The 24,465-nt window shown below is 42.1% G+C and overlaps 1 protein-coding gene and 1 pseudogene across 3 annotated transcripts in view; one reads left to right on the forward strand and one right to left on the reverse strand.

Moving 5' to 3' along the window:
- SLC26A4 (solute carrier family 26 member 4) overlaps positions 1-6,010 on the reverse strand; it is a 67,314-nt gene extending 61,304 nt beyond the window's left edge. For 2 of the 3 annotated variants that reach the window (XM_066272198.1, XM_066272196.1), the window contains exons 1-3: positions 5,985-6,010; positions 5,110-5,276; positions 3,268-3,407 (exon numbers count right to left, since the gene is read on the reverse strand). In XM_066272198.1, coding sequence (XP_066128295.1) covers positions 3,268-3,407; positions 5,110-5,273 — 304 coding nt within the window. In that variant the 5' untranslated portion in view covers positions 5,274-5,276; positions 5,985-6,010. Of the gene's footprint in view, positions 1-3,267; positions 3,408-5,109; positions 5,277-5,443; positions 5,927-5,984 lie in introns of those variants that run through there. The other variant, XM_066272197.1, reaches the window with a different exon arrangement.
- A 10,628-nt stretch (positions 6,011-16,638) lies between these two features.
- LOC136335562 (small ribosomal subunit protein eS24 pseudogene) lies at positions 16,639-23,160 on the forward strand (annotated as a pseudogene).
- Positions 23,161-24,465: the final 1,305 nt, after the last annotated feature.

The raw sequence follows: 24,465 nt of genomic DNA on the forward strand, positions 1-24,465 counted from the left end.
TTGATTTTCCATCCCAAACGTCAGCCAGTCTTTGCCATTGTAATAAATGACATAACCTACACAGCCTGACCAATGGTGGTGCAGTGAGTAGAGCACTGCCCTGGAACAATGAGGTCCCAGTTTGAAACCCCAAGGTCGCAGGTTTGCTACCTTGAGCACAAGGTTGCTGGCTTGAGTATGGGATCAACATGATCCCAAAGCCACTGGCTTGAAGCCAAAGGTCACTGGCTTCAAACTCAAGGTCACTGGCTTGAGCAAGGGGTCACTGGTTCGGCTTGAAACCCCCAGTCAAGACACATATGAGAAGCAATCAACGAGCAACTAAAGTGAAGTAACTACAAGTTAATGTTTCTCATCTCTCTCTCCTTCCCTTCTCCCCCCCACCCCCACCCACTCTCTCAAATCAATTTAAAAAAACTAAACCATCTGTCCAGTTGCTCAAGCCAGCAACCTGAGGGCATGTGACTTTCATCTAGGTGTAATCCATCGGTGTATCTCAGCGATATTTTTCAAAAACTTTTATTAGGTCTATGCAGCTCTCTCATCTCCTGTTTGACCTGGTGTAAGCTGACACACTTATCCTCAGGGCTGAGACGAGGGTGAGCTGCCTGGAATACAGCAGTTAAGGAGGGACCCTGAGAATGAGTGCTCAGCTGCCTTGCTGATCCCAGTCCTGCCTACCCTCTCACACTGCTGACCCACTTTTCCCCCATTACACTCCCCCTGCACCAGATGCTTTCCTTTCCTCCCTTGAAAATACAAAACTGCTTTGGCTTTCAGTGCCTTTGCCCAATACACTCCTTTCAGATCAGTACAGGCAGCTCCTTCTCATCCTCCAGTCCCTGATTAAATTTCACCTCTGTCCCCACAGTAAGGTCTTCCTCGACCATTCTATCTAAAATCTACCCTCTCCCAAAATTAAACCCTATTATAGCATATTTAATACACCACACTCTGCAATATCTATCTATTATTAATTAATTTATTTATTCCTTTTACTTGCCCCCCCTGGAAATGAGCTCCTTGAGATCAGTGCCTGTGCCTGTCAATAACCCTTTGAATCCCCATAGCTGAACACTTAAACAGAATTGTTCTATAATGTTATTAAGTGAATGAGTCATAAATGAATGTATGAATAAAATAAGGTTAACTTCCCAGAAATTCAACTTACATAGACAAAGTTATAAAGATAATGTTTCTGGAAAACAAATTATCATAAAGTAAAGAACTGTGCAGTATATAATCTTAGGAATTAGAGTCTGGGTTAAAATCTCAGCTCTACCACCTACCATACCAGCTCCATGAGCTTGGGCAAGATTGAACAGATTTCTCATCTAATAAAAAGGAGTTAATAATAGTTGTTGTGAGGACTAAATGAGATAACTGGCCTAAACCCTTACATAGTGTCTGATAATTAATAAATAAAACTAAAATTCTTATAAGGTGCTTGTCTGTGAAAACTTGGGAGAAACCAAACTTGACATACCATTTTCATACATAAAGATGATTCATTACCAGGATACAATCGGATGATCTTCACTAATATGTAAGGCGCCATCTATTTTGTGCCAGTCTCTATGCTAGGTGCTAACTAAACAAACATGGGTTTGATGCTTCCTGTCCCCCAGGTGTGCCAGGTGCTGCCATGTCACAAATGCGAGAGTCCACTGTGCATGCAGGCACTCAGCTGTGTTTAACTCAGGCTGTGCAGTCCCACCTGAGGCACCCATCCACCTCTGTGATTGCAAACATAGCTGACCAGGCTGAGACTCCACACTGGGACCATGAGCATCCTCTGTCTCCATATGAATCTACCTGGCTTGCTCTGAGTAATCTTGAGAGCTCCATGGGCAAATTTTAGCTCATGAATTGCTCAACAACTATTACTAACTTCTGAAATAGTATATTACCAAGGCATCTTTCTACACACATCCACACCCTACCCTATTTCTCTCACTCGGCAAACTCAGATTTAACTTTTAGAGAAACTCAGCTCTGACAGCTCTACCTACAGAAAGCCCTTCCCAATCTCCTAACTTACTTACCTCCACCACAGCCACAACCTGACATCTGACTGTTATCTATTCCCCATGGCTATGAGCTAGCTCCTTGAAAGCAGGTGGTACATCCTATTCCAGTTGGCACACTTATGCCTGGCATGGCCACTTCATACTCCATAAAATCATGAGAAATAAATGGGATTTCTGTTTTCCTGATCCAGGGGCATTGTAAAGCTGGAGGAAGGGCAAAAGCAAGATGAAGGGGTCGGGGGACAGGGGAGAATGTTATTCACCAACTGGGCAACAGATTTCCAAGACATTCATAGAAATGAGATATAAAACCAGTTTTTTTAAAAAAGTAACAAAAAATCTATGCTGGAACATTTTGCCAGTGATTATAACACAGGGATGATTTAAAAAGGAGGGGAAAGGGGAACAGAAAAAACCACTTATGTGAAGTCCAGGTTAAAATACCTCCTCCATTTTCCCTTACGCCAGTTTCAAACTGCTGATCATGACCATGTGTGAGATATAAACCCTGAGGTCACTGGCTAGAGCATGGGGTTATCAGATTGAACACGAAATGGATTTGCCAGTTCGAGTACAGGATCATTGGCATGATCCCAAGGTCACTGGCTTGAGCCCAATGTTGCTGGCTCAGCTTGAGGCCCCCAATCAAGGCACATATGAGAAGCAATCAATAAACAACTAAAGTAAAGTAACTACAAGTTGATGCTTCAATCTCCCCCCTCACCTCTCTTTCTTCCTGTCATTCTCTCTCTCTAAAAACAACAACAAAAATCATGTGTGAGATGTAAAGTACCTTAATGCGCTGTAATTATATCTATAAACATAATAAAATATATAAGCATAATAACATAAAAATAAAAAATATCAGAGTGTATCATTTGTAGTGGGGTAAATGTTATTTCACAAAACTTGAGTTATGTATGCACTGATCATGATGTGATAGATATTTCTTACTGTGGGTTATGGTCAATAAAAGTTGGCAAGCCACTGCTTAGGTAAGAGGCCTTTAGTTGCAGCCATACAGCTAAGGAAGCCAGCACCATCTCCCAGAAAGAGAATTCTAAGGAAGAGGAGGGGGAAAGAGGCAACTTTCTCCACAAAGAGGCTCTAGAGGAAAGATGAAGCCTTCAAGGGTGAGTGAACGTTCGGTGCAGCCCCTGCAGGAGCCTATAGGAAGTTAAGAACTGCTTCTGGATACTGTGATTCACAGTCACTCAGAGCCAATCCACCATCTTACCTTGCAGCGTACCCACTAGCCCAGTGCTAACTCCCGATATGATGTCACTAAGCAACCATTCCTTGACCCGGTATTTCGGGAGCCAGTCCAAGATGGGCATGAGCGTCTTCAGCACACCAAGGGCTTTCTTTCTTGAACAACTGTTGAGAAGCAAGAAAATTGGTTTCCAATCTAATCTCAGCCACAAGCAATCACAAAGTTTTGAAACAAACTCTACTTATGCTTACAACTATTTAGAAAAAATGAGAATTGCAAATACCAGCAATGAAGCGCTTACCATGATTTTGCCAGGAACTCTATCTATCCTTTTAAATGCACTAGACGAGAAAACACAGGATTAATTGCCCCCTATACACACCTTCTTAATCCTCTGAGAAAATATCTCAACACAACCCATTTTATGATCCAGCCATACATTGATCAATGTGGACGGAGTCTCTAAATGGAGATTAATTTTCAGACTTCTACCTCTAGGTGCCTCCGCCTCCTCCTCCTCCTCCTTCTTTTTCCTCTTCCTCTTCCACCTCCTCTTCCTCCTCTCTCTCTCTCTCTCTCTCTCTCAAGAAAAATAAACACACTCTATATTTTGGCAACACAAGCTTAGAACTAGTTTTTACAAAACTCTTAACATGATATTTGTACACCTCGCTGTAACTTGCTACTTAGTATTCTTTTAATTTAACAACCAAAAGATAAAAAAATATTAACATGGGTTTCTTTAAAATATAATCACTATATATGTGTATATAGAGAGAGAAATAGATACACTAGATGCTTCAAAAGCTGGGAGGCAAGCAGATGGCAATAAATGAAACAAGATTAATTCTGTAAATCATCATTGAAGCTAGGTGATGCACAAAAACACGGAGAGAGGTTCATTATACTACATTGCTTACTATTCTATGTATTTGAAATGTTCTATAATACAAGTTTAAAAAAAAAAAAAAAAAAACAATCTGGCCCTGGCCGGTTGGCTCAGCGGTAGAGTGTCGGCCTGGCGTGAGGGGGAACCGGGTTCGATTCCTGGCCAGGGCACATAAGGAGAAGCGCCCATTTGCTTCTCCACCCACACCCCCTCCTTCCTCTCTGTCTCTCTCTTCCCCTCCTGCAGCCAGGGGGCTCCATTGGAGCAAAGATGGCCCGGGCACTGAGGATGGCTCCTTGGCCTCTGCCCCAGGCGCTAGAGTGGCTCTGGTCGCGGCAGAGCGATGCCCCAGAGGGGCAGAGCATCGCCCCCTGGTGGGCAGAGCGGCGCCCCTGGTGGGCGTGCCGGGTGGATCCTGGTCGGGCGCATGCGGGAGTCTGTCTGACTGTCTCTCCCCGTTTCCAGCTTCAGAAAAATACACACAAAAAAAATACAATCTGGCAGCAGTTGCGGGTTCTCTAGTTCTTTTTGTTTGCGATATCTATTATAATAACAGGTGGCCCATTTGGGTTTAGAGACAAGTGGAGGTTTAGCAGGGGGTTCCGCTGCCTGATGTGAGGAACAGCGCACCTCTCTCTCTGCGCTCTGGCCGTCATTCTGCATCTCGACCTGAGTGGCATCCTTCCTAAACGAGCTCGGGCTTTCAGGGACTCCTCCTTGTCAGGTGATTATCCATCACCTCCTTTTAATCGAGATCCTTTTCTCCCCACTTTCCTCAGCCTGGACTAAACTTGAAAGTAATTAGGACCCGCTGGACCCACCCCCCCAAGGAGCACTGCAGGTGTCCCCAAAAGAGGAGGAGAGACGAGACTCCTGGAACACACTCTCCCCAAAGTTACGTTTCTGAGACTAGAGTCAACTTTGGGCGGAGAACGCGGAGCCTTCTCCCAGCAAGAAGGACTCGTGGCGGCCGCTACCTGCAGCTCTGGGCCAGGCGCTCCCGCAGCGTCCTGCGCTCCTGCAGCCGCCGCTCGTTCTGCTGCTGGAAGGCGAGCTCGCTGTAGACCGGCCTAGACACCACGTAGCTGCCGCTGTACACCGAGAGCGGCGGCGGCTCCGACCTGCGGCCCGGCGCTTCCATGACCTTCCAAGACGAGAGAGGAGACCGAGAGAAGAAGAAGAAACGGTGAAGAGGACGGGATAGGGAGAAGCGACCACAGTTTAGCCGACTCCCGGCCCCAATTCGGATCTTGGAGAGCCTGGACCGCGCGCAGCCACTGTGGGCGCGCACCGCCCCCTGCAGGGGATCACCTGAAGACCTCCGGGTCCCGCAGCCTGAACCTGCTTCCCGGCGTTCCCGAACTCTGCAAGGAGTGAGCCCCGCGTTGGGGGGCTTCGGGAGCTCAACTAGTCTCTCCCTTCTGGCCGGCAGCCAGGGCGCTGTCCGCGTTCTGAAATGTCCCCGAACTCGCGCTGGGGCCCGGGGCGAGGGCAAGGCTGGAAGGGGACCACCCTCCCTGCACTCAACCCAGGGCGCAGCCCCAGGCGCGCACTGGAGAGAAGCACAGCTCCGGGCTGATCGTGGGACACTCAAGCCACGCTCCCGGGTCCCGAAGCTGTGTGCATTGTAGGCAGATTCCGGGGAGGTGGCTCGCACTTCTCCTTGGCGCATAACCTAGGGCGAGTGAGGCAGAACTCTTCCCCAAGCTTGTTTTCCCAGCTTCCTTCTCACTCTCAGCTTCTCGGAAAGAAGGCCGTCTTGCCCCTCGTCCGCCGGCTCCAGGCACTCACACTAGTCCCACCTCCAACCCCAGCGGGGTAGCGTGCGCTACACCTTCAGCGGTGATCTCACCTACTGCTCCACTGTGTCCCGCCCGCAATGCCCTGGGCAGGGCTGTTTCACTGACTTTATAGTGCTCGCAGAAGGCAGGGACACGTTTTATTTATGGAGCAATAGAGACACCTAAGTAGAAAAGAGGGACACACAGGCAGCGGTTTTTCCCCATCTATCCTACCGGGAAAGAAATCCTACCCCTTCCGCATTCTTTCTCTTTCCCGAACAGGAAAGGCTGAGAATCTTACCGGCTGTCACTCACTCTCCAATTACTAATGGAGGCTGCGAAATCAGGGGCGCGACAACCTTGGGGAACTTGTTATAGACGTGCAGAGCCCCACTCAGGAAACTCCACAGCCTGGCACACAGCGCTCAGGCCAGGTAGGGAGTTGAAAAGGAGCAATGGCCAGTTTTGTATTTAATACGGCTTTGGATTTCTAGAAAGTGGAAGAGAATATAGGAGGGATAAATGGTGTGGACATACAATACAGTGTACATCTGATATGTTGTTGAATTGTGCTCCTGAAACCTGTATAATTTTGTTAACCAGTGTCACCCCAATAAATTCAATAAAAATGAAAAGAAGAAGTGAAAAGTCTTTAGAAAAACTCAGTGAACGGAGGCCATGGAGTTCATAATTTATTCATAAGTTTTAGATACATAGTTTGCACTTCTCTCTGTCTCTCTCGCTCTCTCCCTCGTTTATGTTTCACAATCAATATCAAGTGTCTAGGTGGACCCCTTTCTTACTTGACTGACTCTCTGGTTCTTCCTTCTCATTTACCTGGACAATAAAGGAGGGAACAAGCTCGACTAGAGTAGAAGGGAGTGAGGGAAAGCAGATCTATCCTACCTCATCAGTGTTTTATTTCTCCTGGGAAGACTCTTGTTGAAACTGACATCTGCAGGTTAAGATAAAGGGAGGGAGCTTTGGTGAATGGGATGATTCTCCTGATTATCAGTGTTCTGAAGTAAACACAGAAGAGGTTCTAAAATATGGACCTCTGGACACCGCCCTCAGTTACCCATCTAGCTGTAAGCACAGGCCAGGACAGTCCTGTAAGCTCCCAGAAACAGAACTCTTCTCAGGAGAACCCAGTGTAAATCCCTGAAACTGTATTTGACGTGATAGGAGCATGTGTGTTTTCCTGAGGAATGAATGAGTCAAAAGCTTCCAACAGATCTTTAAAAGCTTTCTTGACCCAGTAAGGTTATAACCCTTGAATGGAACTAAATAAAAATCCAAATCATGAGCTTTAAAATTATTAGTGGATAAGAATTAAGTACAAATGGTTCTTAATTAAAGACTGTTTTGTCCTCCAGAAGACAATGTCTAGAGACCTTTTTGGTTGTCACACTTGGGGTCATGTTACTGAAATTTAGGGGATAGAGGCCAGGAATACTACTAAACATCCTATGATGAACTGTATAGTTTTTCTAAGATTCTGTATGTTATTAAAATGTACATTTACTGATAAACTGCTGTGTGTGCTAAATATGCATCTCTCCATATATATGGAGACATAGGAGACACACCTATACATAGTGTACATGTATTTCTATAAGCACATTATTGTTGGATATGAAACTCAACTACACTGAAATAGAGGAAAGAATTTTTTTATTTTTTTATTTTACTTATTCATTTTAGGGAGGAGAGAGAGAGAGAGAGAGGGAGAAAGAGAAAGGGGGGGAGAGCAGAAAGCATCAATTCCCATATGTGCCTTGACCAGACAAGTGCAGGGTTTCAAACCAGAGACCTCAGTGTTCCAGGTCGATACTTTATCCACTGCGCCACCACAGGTCAGGCCAAGGAAAGAATTCTTTAAAATAGATTTTCATATCTTTAAGGCCCAGTTACACCACTGTCTCCTCCATTACATTCCTTGCTACTCTTCAGTCAGAATTAATTTAATTTCTTTTCTGGATTCTCTTGGTAACTTATCTGATCCTCTCTTTTTATTTTATTTTATTTTATTTTAATTTTTTAAAGACTTTATTCAATTTTCAGAAAGGAGAGAGAGAGAGCGAGGTGGGGAGAGACAGAGAGAAGGGGGAGGAGCAAGACGCATAAACTCTTGTATGTGCCTTGATCAGGTAAGTCTAGGGTTTCGAACCGGCAACCTCAGTGTTCCAGGTCAACACTTTATCCCACTGCACCACCACAGGTCATTAAATAAAAAATTTTTATTGATTGATTTTAGAGAAAGAGAAGAATAAGAGAGAAAGAGACAGAGACAGAGACATTGATTTGTTGTTCCACTTATTTATGCATTCATCGATTGATTCTTGTATGTGCCCTGACTAAAGATCAAACTCATAATCTTGGTGTATCAGGATGATGCTTTAATCAACTGAGCTATCCAGCCAGGGTTGGTCCTCTCTTAAAAAGCCTTTTACTATCCACCTTAGTATCAAAATTTTATTTACATACAAGTCTTATCTCCCTCACTAGACAAAAATTTTCTTGAGAAAAAACACTATGACTCCTTCCAACAATTATTTCCTATGATTTCTACCAGATATATGCATAGCTCAAAGATTTTTAAAAGGACTTAAAAAATATTACGTATTGGTCTACAGCATTTGTTTTGAAATTAAAGCTATCTCACAAAATATCTTTCCATGTGAGTACATATGAATTTTTTCTAACTTTGTCAATAGCAGCCTAGGATCTAATACTATCATACACTGAGTTACACAATAATTCACCTAGAGGACTCACTATTCTTCCTTGAGTTAATTAGGAGACGTTCTTATAGCTCATTCTGATAGACATTTTTGCTCCCTGTTACTTCTGTTTTGACACTTTTGGTCTGGTCCAGTAAGTTCTGTGGACCACTTTGGATCAGAACTTGGTGATGATTTGGTGGTGGTGATGATTCCAAGGAATAAAGAGTATTGTAAAGGTGTCAGAAGACAGAGGCAAGAAAAGATTACCAAATAACACCAAGAGTAAAGTGTGTACTTTCCCTTAAAGAATACACAGAATTCTTGAACAGCATTATTCTATATAAGAATTAAATTGAGCCCTGGCCGGTTGGCTCAGCGGTAGAGCGTCGGCCTGGCGTGTGGGGGACCCGGGTTGGATTCCCAGCCAGGGCACATAGGAGAAGCGCCCATCTGCTTCTCCACCCCCTCCCCCTCCTTCCTCTCTGTCTCTCTCTTCCCCTCCCACAGCCAAGGCTCCATTGGAGCAAAGATGGCCCGGGCGCTGGGGATGGCTCCTTGGCCTCTGCCCCAGGCGCTAGAGTGGCTCTGGTCTCGGCAGAGCGACACCCCGGAGGGGCAGAGCATCACCCCCTGGTGGGCAGAGCGTCGCCCCTGGTGGGCGTGCCGGGTGGATCCTGGTCCGGCGCATGCGGGAGTCTGTCTGACTGTCTCTCCCCGTTTCCAGCTTCAGAAAAATACAAAAAAAAAAAAAAAAATTAAATTGAAGAAAAACCACACTATATTAAGCCCTGCATGGACCTAGATGAAAATACTGCTTTCTTCTGTTACATGCAAGGGATAAATGCTGCATGGACAGAACAGCACCTCCCTTAGAGGTTTCTATAACAGTATAAAACTGCTTTTCTCCTAGATCTGAATTTGGCTGTCTTTTAAAAACAGAGATGAGTAGGAGGTGAAAACAGCTTGCTCTCCCCACCCAATTTACTTGTTATATTAAATAACTCAGATTACTCACTGGGTCTTTACAAATCAAGCTTCACCTGTTTCCCATAGAGGTGTGTGGTTCTTTTTTTATGATAATTTAATCATTTCCAGGACTTCTTTTCAAAGAGATAGATGTCACTTCAAAATAGTTGCTCTAGAGTACTTACTTAACAGTTAATACTGATTAAAATGCATTTCCTTATTTATCATTTAGGCACTTGGAATGTAAGGCAAATCACTATCAGATCTGCATACTCACTCATTCCTTTATTCACTTATTCAAGGGTTTATTAAGAATTTATTAGTGCTGGCCATGGCACAATGAGGAACAAAAGAAGCATGAACCATGGTCTCCTATCTGTGAGTGCAACAAACATTCATCAAACGGTCACTAAATGTACATCCTATTTCACTGATTCTAAAATACACATTTTTCACATTTTATCAGGACTCATCTTACAATTGATGGTGTTCTATAGTTTGACAGGTTTTTTTTTAGTGGTTCATAAAATAATTGTGAACTTTACAGTTAATGGCATACCAGAATTGATAAAATGTGGATCTATATGTGTAAAAGTGTAAGTCTATGTTTTTGAGTGACTGTGTGTCACAAGAATGATTTAATTGAGTCCTATGTTAATTAAAATCGAGAGCAAGTACACTGTAGTCAGTCTTGCTACTTTTTTCTGGTCTAGAGGGCAGATTTTTATTTATATTTTCTTCCTTTTTAAAAATATAATTTTAAAAGTTCTTTAATCAGAAGAATTTCAAGTAAATAAAATTATATCTTCTTTTGTTTCCAGAATAGTTTGGCAAATTATGGCAATGTAATAGGTACTGGAAGAATACTTGTTAAATTATTAATTGATCATTTAATGATGGAATCTTAAGAAGTCATTGTGTTGGAAAGAAACTAATTTAAAAAGATGAGAGTTTATTCTTTAAAAATAAAAACCACTAAACAAGAAAATTCTTTCTAAATCCATGTGGCAATTCATTTCAATTTAAAGCAACTTTCCGTATCAATAAAAATTTATTTTTATACATTATAACTCCATAAATGTCTCAGATAATGGAGGAAACACACATTATTTAATATTAATTCAAATTTGATATTTGGTTAGTAAATTTGTCACTCACTAGCATAAAATAATGGCATAGTTTTCTTTTTAAAAATTTTTTGACTGATTGATTTGAGAGAGAGAGAGAGAGAGATTTGTTCCACTTATTTATGCATTCCTTGGTTGATTTTTGTATGTGCTCTGACTGGGGTCAAACCCACAATGTTGGTGTATTGGAATGATGCTTTAATCAACTAAATTACCTGACCACAGCAATGGCATAGTTTTCTAAGCAAAGAATAATTTAAGAGTCTGCCTAAGTTTTTTATTTAAATATTTAAGTTATCCTTGCACACCATATCCCAAGAACTCTGTGGTTTGTCCATGAAGGGAGAAAAGGGAAACTTGAGGGATGTTTCAAGTAAATACTGATGTGCTATGTTATCCTGAATTGGATGTTTAAGTATTTCATCCATCCATTTATCCATCAATTTATTCACTCAGTGAGTATTTATTGAGCCCATTACTTGTGTCAGACACCGTTGCAAGTGTTGGGGGTACAACAGTGAACAAGTAGTTTGACAATGTTCTGCCTTCAAAGGACTTATAGCCTAGTGGGGGTCCATGTCTCTAAGCAAGTAAATAAATCAGATTAATAGTCTGTTATGATAAGAAGCTATGAGAGAAATAAGCAGAATGATATGTAGAATTACTGAAAGGGGCAATGCATAGCATGGGGAGAAGGAAGACCTCTTGCAATGGGGTTATTAGGGAAAACTTCTCTTTTCAAGGAGGTGACATCTGAAGAGAGATTTGAAGTACCAGTAGAAGAATGCCTTCCTGGGAAACACAGCGACAGCAAAATCCTGAGTCAGACTAGGGCTGCTGAGCTTGAGAAACAAAGGCAAGCAGGGCGGTGGAAGGTCAGGTGTGCCAATCTGCAGATAACAAAGCTGGAGTCTGCAGCAGCATGTGGCGATCACAACCAGGTATTTAGGGAGTGGAGGGAGCCAGGCTCCAAGGCTGGCAGCTAGCCCCAGAGAGCTCCTGGGAGAAGGGGCTTCTTTTCTTCTGTAAGATGCAGGTAATCCATGAACTCACATGAAGAGAAAAAAAAAATTAAAAATAAAATCTTTGGAGAACAATTTTATTCTCTGAATAAAATTTTTTGGCAGCTATGTTTTTTAATGACACATGTAAAAGTACAGGAAAAATTCTTAAGATTTAGAATGTATTAAATTGTTTCTAATTCTTGCATGTAGTTAGACTTTTCTGGTACTGGCAGTGCTATCCACTCAGAAAGTTCTCGGCTGCGGTGACACGCGAGTGGATCTGAGCAGAAGTGGGCTCAGGCAGGAAAACGAACTGCTTCTGGTGGAAGGCAGCCGCGTCTCTTCTGGGGAAGAGTATCTTTCTCTTTTTGGCTGGCGGACAGTCACTTGGCTTTATAAAAATGCTTTTTAAATTTATTCATACGTCTCCTATTGAACAATAAGTTAGTAAAAACACAATTAACCCTAGAATCTACTGTCTAATTCTTAGTTTTAAAATGAATGTTGCCTGATCAGGCGGTGTCGCAGTAGATAGAGCGTCGTACTGGGATGTGGAGGGCCCAGGTTCGAGACCCCAAGGTCGCCAGCTTGAATGCGGGCTCATCTGGTTTGAGCAAAGCTCACCAGCTTGGACCCAAGGTCGCTGGCTTGAGCAAGGGGTTACTCGGTCTGCTGAAGGCCCGCGGTCAAGGCACATATGAGAAAGCAATCAATGAACAACTAAGGTGTCACAACGAAAAACTGATGATTGATGCTTCTCATCTCTCTCCGTTCCTGTCTGTCCGTCCCTATCTATCCCTCTCTCTGACTCTCTCTCTCTCTGTTTTTTTTTAAATGAATATTAAATATCAGCAGAGAGAAAACCTAAGCTGCACAATGAGACAGATCAGTGCAGTGAGCAGAGAACAGGGAGGAGAGGAAGAAGCTGAGGGAGACTGAGGAGGAAGAACTGAAGGGTCAGGGAAGGGAGGGAGATCTGAATGGAGGCCCACGGAGTAATTTCCACTCCATGTGCCATATTGCCAAGTGTGGGCTGACTAGAAAGTTGACTTGATAACTAAACTGCTTTTGAGTGTAAGTATTACCTTGAAATGAATATTGTTATCCCCATTTTACAAATGAGGACATATACACAGAAAGGTTAGGTAATTCACCCAAGTCACACAGTTGGGCTGAGCTGGAATATAAAAGTCTGCTGGAATAGGAACTGGGACATTAGCAGCATCAGTTCACCTCACCACAGTGTCAAAATTTATCGTCAGTCATCACCCCATCACAGGCTGCATGGTCCTCGGCTAATTACAGCTTTTCATTCTCCCCTTTGGACATAAGATGATCTTCATAGATGATGAGATACTAATAAAGGGGATCAATTATATATGGACAGGGAAAGAAACCCAAAGTCTTCTATAGATGAAAAAAATGTGTAAAGTTGCTCATATTTGTACAGAAGGGAATACACATTTGAATATATTAATCAGAGTCATAGGAAGAAAGAGACAACACAGTGAGATAAAGTTAACACAGGGAATCTATAAAAGTGCGGAAGGGGCCAAAGAAAACTAGCAAAGCGCAGGAAGCATCTCAGGGCCAGCTGCGGAGCTTGCTGCTGTCCACCATCAGAGGAGGGAGCTGTCAGCAATCCCAGTCTGAGGGTCGGGAGGAGGGAGCTGTTACCAGAACCCAAGTGTTGATGGAGAGGGTTGACCAAGAGAAACTGCAGCCTTCAGGAAAAAAAAAGAACCTCTGCTAAGTCTGAGCTGAACAAGGAAGGAACTGGGGAAACAGTCACCTGCCTTTCCCCCTTCTCCCCCTGATCTGTGAAGTAGGGGCTTCCCCTCTCCTCTCCATCGCCCCAATTCTATGGAAGGAGCTTCAGAGCTGCTGAGCATATACTGACTGCCCAAATGTCACTCTTCAGGGTACAAGGCAGAGAAAGATGGAGAGAAGGAAAAGGGGCGAATGGAGACTATCTCTAAATACGGACTATTTCTGGAGAGAATCACACTTGGTCCTGATGGAAGCAAAAGACTTAAAAAGAATACACTGGATTTTCAGAACAGTTTTAGAGTTATAGAAAAATTGAGAAGAAAGCACAGAGAGTTCACATGTACCCCATCCCAGTTTCCTCTGTGAGCTCCTTAAATTTGTATGATATATTTGCCACAATTTAAAAAATAATATTGACACATTATTATTAACTAAAGTCAATAGTTTAGATTTCCTTAGTTTTCCCCTAATGTCATTTTTCTGTTCCAGAATACCACATTATGTTTGGCTGTCATGTTTTCTTTGGTTCCTCCCGGCTGTGACGTTTTTTAGACTTCCTTTGTTTTGATGGTCTTGATAGCTTTGAGAAGCACTGGCCAAGTATTGTGTAGGATGCTCCTTTGTTAGAACATGTCTGGTTTTTCTCATACTTTAACTAGAGTTACGGGCTTGGGAAGGAGAAGTACAGAGGCATTTTCATCACATCATACTAAGGATACATACCATCAACACGATTGATCGTTGTTGATCTGGATCTTGATCATCTGGCTGTGGTAGTGTTTGCTAGGTTTCTCCACTATAAACAGACTCTCTCCACTTCTACCCCCTTTTTCTTTTCTTTCTTTCTTTTTTAAAAGATTTTATTTATTAATTTTATCAGTGTAGGACAGTGAGAAGTATCAACTCATAGTTGTTTCACTTTTAGTGGTTCATTGCTTACTGGTCCTATGTGTCTTGACTGGGCAAGCCCAGGGTTTGGAACTGGCAACCTCAGCAACCAGGTCGATGCTGTATCCACTGTGCCACCAACGGCCAGGCTTTACCCTCTTTTCTATACTGTTCTCTTTAGAAGGAAGTCACTCTGTGCAGCTCATACTCAAGAACTGGGGGATTAAACTCCCCCTCCTGAGGGCAAAATACAGACATAAATTACTTGAAATTCTGCAAGAGATTTGTCTCCTCTGCTCCCGATTTATTTGTTCAATCTTTTATTCATGTTAGTATGGAATCATGAGTGTTTATTTTATATTTTATATCATGACCCCACACTAGGTCATTTGTTGATCAGACTGTTCCACTTTGGCTGTCAGAAAGCTTCTTATGTGGCTCTGTGCCCCTGTGACAAGCCCTCGGTTAGTGTAGGGTGGCTCTGCTTTTTGTTTTTGGGGCACTTCCTTACTTTCTGGGACTATAAAAAGCTCCAGGCTTATTTTGGATATTTCCTGTGCCAGTCCTTGAGAATCAGCCATTTCTCCAAGAACTCCTATTTCTTTTATCAGAGAATTTTGCTAGAAATCAAGATGTGGGCAGTAGATGTGCTCTTTGCTATTGGAATGGCATTGCTTCTAGGCCCTATCAGCTGACAGAGCAAAGAAATATATGTGTGTATATACTGTGAAATAATGTTATGTGATATTTTATGTAATATATTATTAAATATGTACATAAACATATATAATAGTTCTGTATGTAACCATCTTATATCTATTAAGCTAAATGGAAGTTCATACCAGTGACAAGACTTACAGTATTATAAAATATTTTGTATTGTTTGAGCTTATTTTTTTACTAGATCCATATGTTAGTTTTTCAAAAATTTTTCTATTTTATTTAAAAATTTTTATTTAATTTATTGTTTACATAGATTCTAGTGTCGCCCCGACTACATCTCCCCTCCCCCGTATACCTCTCAACATCTCCCTTGCCCCCCTCCCAACAACACCCTCCCCGCTTCCCTTCAGGTTTAATTCCGTTCCTTAGTTCACATTGCTCCTTAGATTCCTCAAATGAGTGAGGTCATATGATATTTTTCTTTCTCGGCCTGGCTTATTTCACTTAACATAATAGTTTCCAGGTCCATCTATGTTGTTGCAAAAGGTAATATTTCCTTCTTTTTCATGGCCCCATAGTATTCCATTGTGTATATGTACCACTGCTTTTTAATCCACTCATCCACTGACAGACACTTGGGCTGTTTCCAGATCTTCACTATTGTGAACAGTGCTGCCATAAATAAACATGGGGGTGCATTTCATTTTTTGAATCAGTTATATGATGTTCTTGGGTATTTAAAAATTTTTTGCCTAACCTATGGTGGCACAGTGTATAAAGTGTCAACCTGAAACACTGAGGTCACTGGTTCAAAACCCTGGACATGCCCGGTCAAGGCACATACAGGAAGCAACTACTACGAGTTGATGCTTCCTGCTTCTTCCCCTACTTTCTCTCTCTCCTGTCTCTAAAATTTAATAAATAAAATCTAAAAAAATTGTTTTACATATTGATTTTTAGAGAAAGCGAAGGAGAGAGAGACAGAAAAAAAACACTGATTTGTTGTTCCACTTATTTATGTATTCAGTGGTTGATTCTTGTATGTGCCTAGACTGGGGATCAAACCCGCAACCTTGGCATATCGGGACGACGCTTTAACCAACTTAGCTATCTGGTCAAGGTTCAATTATTTAAAAAGAAAAATATAGTCTGGCTTGTGGTGGTGCAATGGATAGAGAATCAACCTATATAGCAATGAGGTATCCAGTTCAAAACCCTGGGTTTGCCAGGTCAAGTCACATATAACAAGTAAGCAATGAACAGCTAAAGTGAACACTCTATAAGTTAATATTTCTTGACCCACCACTCCTTCAGCTCCCTGTAAAATAAATGAATAAAATCTTAAAACTTTTTTTAATTTAAAGAAAGAAAGAATATTATATTTGCAAAGTCCTAGTGATAAGATAAAAAATGCATATGTATGTCTTAATAGTTGTGGATAACTAGATGCAAAAAAAAAAAAAGGTTCTATTGGAAAAATTTTGTAAAGCAAGCTTTTAAAAACATGTTAGGAAAACTAAGTGATTAAAATCACTTCCACGACTTTTTTCCCTCTCTCACTGCTTAAAGATCAGCACCATTATGAATGACACAGTAACTATCTGGACCAGGAAGTTCATGACCAACAGACTCAGCGGAAACAAATGGTCAGTGATGTCCTTCACCCTGTGAAGGCAACAGTACCCAAGAAAGAAATTTGGGAAAAACTAACCAAAATGTATAGAACCACACCAGATATTATCTTTGTGTTTGGATTCAATATCAATTTTGGTGGTCACAAGACAACTGGCTTTCACATGATTTATAATTTAGATTATACAAAGAATAATGAGCCCAAACATAGACTTGCAAGATATAGCCTGTATGAGAAGACCTCAGAAAAACAGAGAAGGAGACTCAAGAACAGAATGAAGAAAGTCAGGGGGACTGAAAAGGCCAACATTAGAACTGCGAAAGTGAGCTGGAGACTGGACAACAGAAGGAGTAAGGATACTCTGGTGACTTTATCTGGTGGTTGTGCAGATTTTTTTTTTTTAAGATTTCATTTATTGATTGGGGGGGGGAGCATCACCTTGCTTCCAGTATATGCCTTGATCAGGAAGTCCAGGGTCTTCAACCAGCGACCTAAGCATTACAGATCAACACTTTATCCACTGCGTCACCACAGGTCAGGCAGTGCAGATTATTTATGAGAGGATTAATAAACTAAGAACTCTTACGGGAAAAATAAAATAACTCACAAGTTATTCTTTTATAAAGAATGATTCCCCTATGTATTTATATGTTGCATAGATACCTCAACAGAGTCAAAATGGAATTATCTTCTTTCAGCTACATTTTTGAACCTGTTTCTCTGCCTGGATTTCCCATGTTGGTGAGTGGCATCCCATCCATCCAGTTGCCCAAGGCAGAAATTTCGGATCCATCCTTGGTTCTGTCTTCTTTGTTGCCTCTGATGTCATTCTGTCATCTGCACTGTGAGCAGCTCTCCAGTGGTCTGCTTCTCCCATGTCCACTGCTGCTGCCTTGGTTCATGCCCAAGGCAATCGTCTCCTAACAAATTCCCCTGCTTCTTTTCTTGCTTTATTCACCAGTCCTTCTCCAAACCAGTCAAAAACAGTTTCAGAAATGCAAATCAGGTCCATCCTTAGCATACAAATCTATCAAAATGGACTAAACCTCTCCTTCCAAGCTCCGGCCTGAGTACTCTTCTCTCTGGGACACTTGCCTCTGGCACCATTTCCAGTTTCTGTCTTGGTTTAGCCATCTCTTGCATTGCTCTTCATAGCCACAAGCAAGGTCCAATGGTCTCCTACTAAGGTCTTCTGCACTTTTACTATGTATACTTACCAAACTAAAGGATACTTGTTTGAATCCACTGTCAGGTTATAAACTCCTTGAGGTTAAGGACTTTATCAACAGTGTAATAAAGTCAGACTGTCTGAATTCCATCCCTGGCTCTGTCATTTTTTATCTTTTCCATCTGGGGAAGCTAACTAGCTTCCCCTTGATTCATTTCAATACGATTATGTGAAAATAGTATCTAACTCCTAATGCTGATATTAACTTTAAATGTAATGCCTGGCACATAGTAAACACTTGAAAAATGTTAGCTTAAAAAAATAAGTTAGCTGCCTGACCTGTGGTGGCGCAGTGGATAAAGCATTGACCTGGAACACTGAGATCGCTGGTTTGAAACCCTGAGTTTGCCTGGTCAAAGCACATACGGAAGTTGATGCTTCCTGCTCCTCCCTTCTCTCTCTCTCTCCTCTCTAAAATGAATAAATAAATAAAGTCTTTTAAAAAATTAGCTATTATAATTGAGTTTTGGAGCCTTAAGGAGCAGTTTTAGTTAGATCTTGATATATTTTGAGCTTCGTTTCAAAAAAAGGTATGTGAATACATGTATATATGTTATTTGAGTTTGCCAGAATTAGCTAATTTTATCTGTCAGAAATTTCTCCCTAGCACACTCTTTTTAGTCACAGATTTTGGCTTTTAAGTAAGCTAAAGGTTGTTTGTTGGGAGAACAGCCAGGAAAACTTGTCCACGGCTTTTGAATCACATGCTGAACAAATCTGGCAACATAAGCATCAAGCTGCCTTCTGTTTCTAACCATTTTTCTTCCTAAATTAGTTCATCCCATCAAAAGGGACTATAATTGATTTTTATTGCAGAGTCCATGGAAGATGTCACAAGATGTACAAGCAATTTTTTTTCGGGTGGATAGAACTCATGTTACTAACAGTCACCATTGACTTCATCCCAGGGGCTAAATAAATGGTGGCAATAGTTCCTGAGACTGGAACGAGGTGCCACTGAGCTGAAGGACTGCAGACATCTTGGCTGAGAGAAATCTTTCTTCTCACCTATACCTCTAAAGTTCTTATTTTTAAAAAAGGATGACAGTATCCAATTTATGAAAACCTTTTCAAGAGCATAGAGGTCACAAAAGCTTTGAGTCCAAGACCTCTCTCAAAATAGACTTTCATCAGAGAATTTCACTTTCCTAAACTCTAATATTTTTCCCCTTTCATCTCTTTATTTCCTGGTATTTACCCCTCCTTCCTTTGTCCTAACCTTCCTCCTCTTGAGTTCCCACACTCTGCTCTTTCATCCAGACTTCTTACCATTTTCTAAGCTTAGGCATTTGTTCCTGCTTTGAAAAAAGGGGAATCTATAAAAAGAGGGGAATCTAGAAATGATTTCTGTCAACAGAAAAGCCAATATTTTGTAAAATAATAAACATTTACAAGAAGAGGAAAATTGCAAGAACAATAACTGGGAACAATGCAGTTCACCCTCCTCTTTGACTATTCAGAATGGACCCATCAAGCCCAGGAAGTCTCACCAGCATCTCCCTTAGTTTTCAATGTACTTTCTTGGAGACCTTAACTGCACTCTTACTTACCCACACATAGGGCATCATCTGCAGTTGTGTCTCCTGTTGTTTGCATTAACTTCTAGGAGAAATAAATTTTTTGAGAGCCAAAGCTTATCTCTGGAACTCTGGGAAGGTCTCCTAACCTCTCTCACAAGTATAAGCAAGTAATAATCATTCATTACATTGTTGTGATAATAAATACAATGATAGTACTTTCTAGACCATAGTAAAGTGCTCGGTAGTTAATTTATTTCTTTCTCTTCTTTGGTTCTGTGGTCTCCTCCACAGGCTTGATTCCCTGCTTTGCTATTTCCCAAGAAATTCAGAAAATGTACTTATTTTCTCCAAGTCTCATTTTCTTTGTCTGCAAATTGGGAATAATAAATATTTACTTCATAGTGTTTCTGTAACAATTAAGTGAGTAGGTAAAACAATTAGAACTTAGCATACTTTGAGTACTTGACTGTTGGCTGTTATTATTTTCATAATGCTCAATGCAGAGTGGGTGCCTGTAAAGCCAGTAGCCATGGCCACCATCACAGCAGCCTGGCCCATGTAGGTTCACATTTGATTTGGACAGTCGGTAATGAAACAAGGAAGCCAAGAACTGGTGGGCCATTAGCTTTAATCCTAGCTTGCACCCAGCGGGCAAGTAAAAACACACACTGGACTCCAAAACCCACTCATTCAGCCTGACCAGGCAGTGGCGCAGTGGATAGAGCATCGGACTGGGATGCCGAGGACCCAGGTTCAAGACCCCGAGGTCGCCAGCTTGAGTGTGGGCTCATCTGGTTTGAGAAAAAAAAAAAAAAGCTCACCAGCTTGGACCCAAGGTCGCTGGCACGAGCAAGGGGTTACTCGGTCTGCCGAAGGCCCGCGGTCAAGGCACATATGAGAAAGCAATCAATGAACAAAAGTGTTGCAACAAAAAAACTGATGATTGATGCTTCTCTCTCATCTCTCTCCATTCCTGTCGTCTGTCCCTGTCTATCCCTTTCTCTCTGACTCTCTGTCTCTGAAAAACAAAACAAAACAAAACCCACTCATTCAGTGCTCACAAAGCTACTGCTTATCCAAGTTTCCTAGAATCAAAGGTTTCTAGCTCACCAGCCTTATTCACCTCTGTTCCCCATATCCTTCTCTCTGCACAAACTCTGCACAAACTGGCTTCTTTTTCAACACTCCACCATCTTGGCTGCTTCTCCTGGCCTCCTCCACATGGCCTGCTCTCTCCTCTAATGCTGATCTCAGGAACCGAAAGAGAGCAAGCTCCGGTCTGCCCCACTTTTTATTATAGAAATCAAAACCTTTAATTCTATATACAAACAAGGAAGTCTCTGATACAAAGTCACTTATCTGAGGCATAATGGGATTCCTCATAAGAGGCACCACCCTACATCAAAAAGGGTGGGAAAGGCTTAGTCTTAAAACTAAGCCTTAGGCTATAAGAATCTTGCCTGCTTACAGCATGTCCCCCCACATCCAATGCAAACTATAAGCAAGCAAACATATATATCATTATTTACAAACTTATTTGACCAACAGTGCCTAAAAATCTTTAAAATAAATTGGAAAAGAATTCCTAGCATGGTCCTTCTAATAAATAGATCTGCGGAGGTAACCTTACTCTCTGTTTTCTACACTATGGTTGTCTTCTTTTCTATTTAGTTTGTCAATTTTTCTTACACCTGGACCTTGTAAACCATCTGCTGGACCAGTATAAACTGCATTCACGTAATAAAAAATAAAAAATTGTTTGAAAGACAAAAACCAGGAGGAATTAGTGGTCTTATAATCTGTAAAGCCAGTAGCCAGGGCTGCCAACACAGCAGCCTCCTGGCCCATGCAGGTTCGCATTGGATTCGGACAGTCGGTAAAGAAACAATGGAGCCACAAACTGGTGGGCCATAGTCTTTAATTCTAGTTTGCACCCGGCGGGCAAGTAAAAATACACACTGGGCTCCAAAACCCAGTCACATTCAGTGCTCACAAAGCTACTGACTTGTCCGAGTTTCCTAGAATCAAAGGTTTCTAGCTCACCAGACTTATTCACCTCTGTTCCCCATCTCCTTCCTTATCCCAGATACAAACTCTGTACAAACTGGCATCTCACTCAGCACTCCGCCACCTTGGCTGCTTTTCCTGGCCTTCTCCACGTGGCCTCCTCCCGCTGCTGGCTCTATTCTCTCTGCTCTCTCATGCTAACCTCAGGAACCAAGAGCCAGTCTCGTTCTGCCTCCCTTTTATAGTGTAGAAATCCAAACCCTTAATCCAATATACATAATAGGGAAGTCTCTAATACAAAGTCACTTCTCTGAGGCATGATAGGATTGTACCACCTCACACAAAAAAAGGGTGGGACAGGCTTAATCCCAAAACCAAGCCTCAGGCTACAACAATTCTCAACACACATTAATATCACCTGGGCAATGGCCTCACGTAGGCAGCGCCTATTTTTAACAAAGTGAGCATAATACATTTTATCTGCCCAACATAATCAAATAAGAATGGTGTTTAACAAGGGTGAATGAGAGATTTCCATCCGCATACTTACTGAAAATCTTAATTAGAGCTCTGGAAAAGGCAAAGTCATATGCTAACATAATGTTAACATAATTGCATTAGGTACAAATGGAAATGCTAATATGAGTTGAGGACCAATATAAAGAAATTTAAATATGGCTATTTTATTTCAAAGAGTTCATAATAAATTATAAACATCTCTTTTTTCTTTTTTTTGTATTTTTCTGAAGCTGGAAACGGGGAGGCAGTCAGACAGACTCCCGCATGCGCCCAACCAGGACCCACCCGGCATGCCCACCAGGGAGCGATGTTCTGCCCATCCGGGGCATTGCACTGTCAAGACCAGAGCCACTCTAGCGCCTGGGGCAGAGGCCAAGGAGCCATCCCCAGCGCCCGGGCCATCTTTTGCTCCAATGGAGCCTTGGCTGCAGGAGGGGAAGAGAGAGACAGAGAGGAAGGAGACGGGGAGGGGTGGAGAGGCAGATGGGTGCCTCTCCTGTGTGTCCTGGTCGGGAATTGAACCCGGGACCTCTGCACGCCAGGCCGACGCTCTACCACTGAGCCAACCGGCCAGGGCCTATAAACATCTCTTTAAACATTATTTCCAAAAAAGTAAAATAAGATTAACTCAGCAATATTGCTTTTTTTAATTTAAAATTTTAATTTTATCACTGTAACAATTTAAGGAATTGACTAGTTCCACAAGGGAGAGTAAAATAAGCAGCATTTCTCAGTCCTCCCCGAGTCCCCCTGTCCCACGGGCAGCCATTTCCAAGTGCTCTAACACGGTCCCTGACATGCACGTCCCGTGGTCCCGTCTCTCCACCTTCAGCCTCCTGTTCACTCCCGCTTCCTCTCTGGGGTTCACTCACCCCTTAGCTGGAGCACAGCCTCTGTCTACTAGCTCCTCAAGGAAGGGTGTGTGGGAGGTGACATTTTTGAGAATTTACAAGCCTGAAAATGCTTTTTCTTCAGGAATACTTGGTTTATAACTTGAGGGAGTACAGATTTTTTGGTTGGAAATCTTTTTCCCTCAGAAATTTGACAGCATTGCTCCATTGTCTCCTACCTTCTATTGTCCTTTTGAGAAATACAAACTCATTTGGACCCCTTAACCTTTCTGTGTAGTGTTCTCCTGCTGGGAGCTTGTAGAAACTTCTCTTCGAAGCCAGTTCAGTGTTGTGGATCTCCTTTAAGGCACTGGATTGGGTATTTGGTGGGCTTCCTTCCATTTTTCCTAAGGGCTCTTTTTTTTTTTTTTTTTTTTTTTTTTTAATTTTTTTTTTAAAATTAGGGGATATTTTATTGCTTCATATTCATTTTGAAATATCTCCTAGTTTTTTGTTTTTGTTTTTAATTTTATTTATTCATTTTTAGAGAGGAGAGAGAGAAGGAGAGAGAGACAGAGAGAGAGAAGGGGGGAGGAGCTGGAAGCATCAACTCCCATATGTGCCTTGACCAGGCAAGCCCAGGGTTTCGAACCGGCGACCTCAGCATTTCCAGGTCGACGCTTTATCCACTGCGCCACCACAGGTCAGGCCCTAAGGGCTCTTTTTATTTTCAGAAAAAATTTACTTTGATTTTTGATTTCGTGGGTGTATTGAGTAAAATAAGAATCCATGACTTCTTTGAAGCTAGTTGCTGTTATATTGTAATGTACTTTTACTTCCTGCATATTTTCTATTTTCACCACATTTTTTGGTTTTAGTCTCTAGTTTTTCATATTAGATGCTGTTCTCAGGTCTCCTCATGCCTGCTTTGCTGCTCATATTTAAAGGCAAGGGCGTCAGAAGTTGCCTGGAAGCTCTGAGAGTGGGTGAGACAGCCCACCTGTAGGATGAGTTGTCGGGGCATCTGTTGGGAACCCTCCAATGTCAACTTTCTGTCAGTGTCACTAGGCCTTTCCTCTGAGTCTGATGGTCTCCTACCTAGAAGAAGACTTGCCTAGTTTTCGGCATGGAAGTGAGGGACTGGCTGTTGTCATTCTGAGTAGAGGAAGAAGTTTTGCAATTAGTATGAACACATCATTTACTTAACTCCTGTTTTCTGGTTACTAAAAAGACCCTCTGTTTTACTGTTCTGCCTGAGGAAACTGTTTGAGGCTTCCTCCGCTAGGCTAGGAGAACATCACCCAGCAGTCTGGAGAAGAAGAGGAACATCTAGGGATCCAACTGCTTCTCAAACAGCTTTCTTTTTTTCTTTTTTTAAGACCAACACTTTATTTATTTATATTTTATTTATTGATTTTTTAGAGAGAGAGAGACAGAGAGAGAGAGAGAGAAGGGGGAGGAGCAGGTAGCATCAACTCCCATATGTGCCTTGACCAGGCAAGCCCAAGGTTTCGAACCGGCGACCTCAGTGTTCCAGGTCGACGCTTTATCCCACTGCGCCACCACAGGTCAGGCCTCAAACAGCTTTCAATCACCCTCCCTAATGGCACACGCACCCACCCCATTTTGCCAGAAGGAGCTGATGCCACTCATTCCTGGACTCTGATTACT

Source organism: Saccopteryx bilineata, chromosome 4 (genome assembly GCF_036850765.1).
Source record: "Saccopteryx bilineata isolate mSacBil1 chromosome 4, mSacBil1_pri_phased_curated, whole genome shotgun sequence".
Taxonomy (NCBI): Eukaryota; Metazoa; Chordata; class Mammalia; order Chiroptera; family Emballonuridae; genus Saccopteryx; species Saccopteryx bilineata.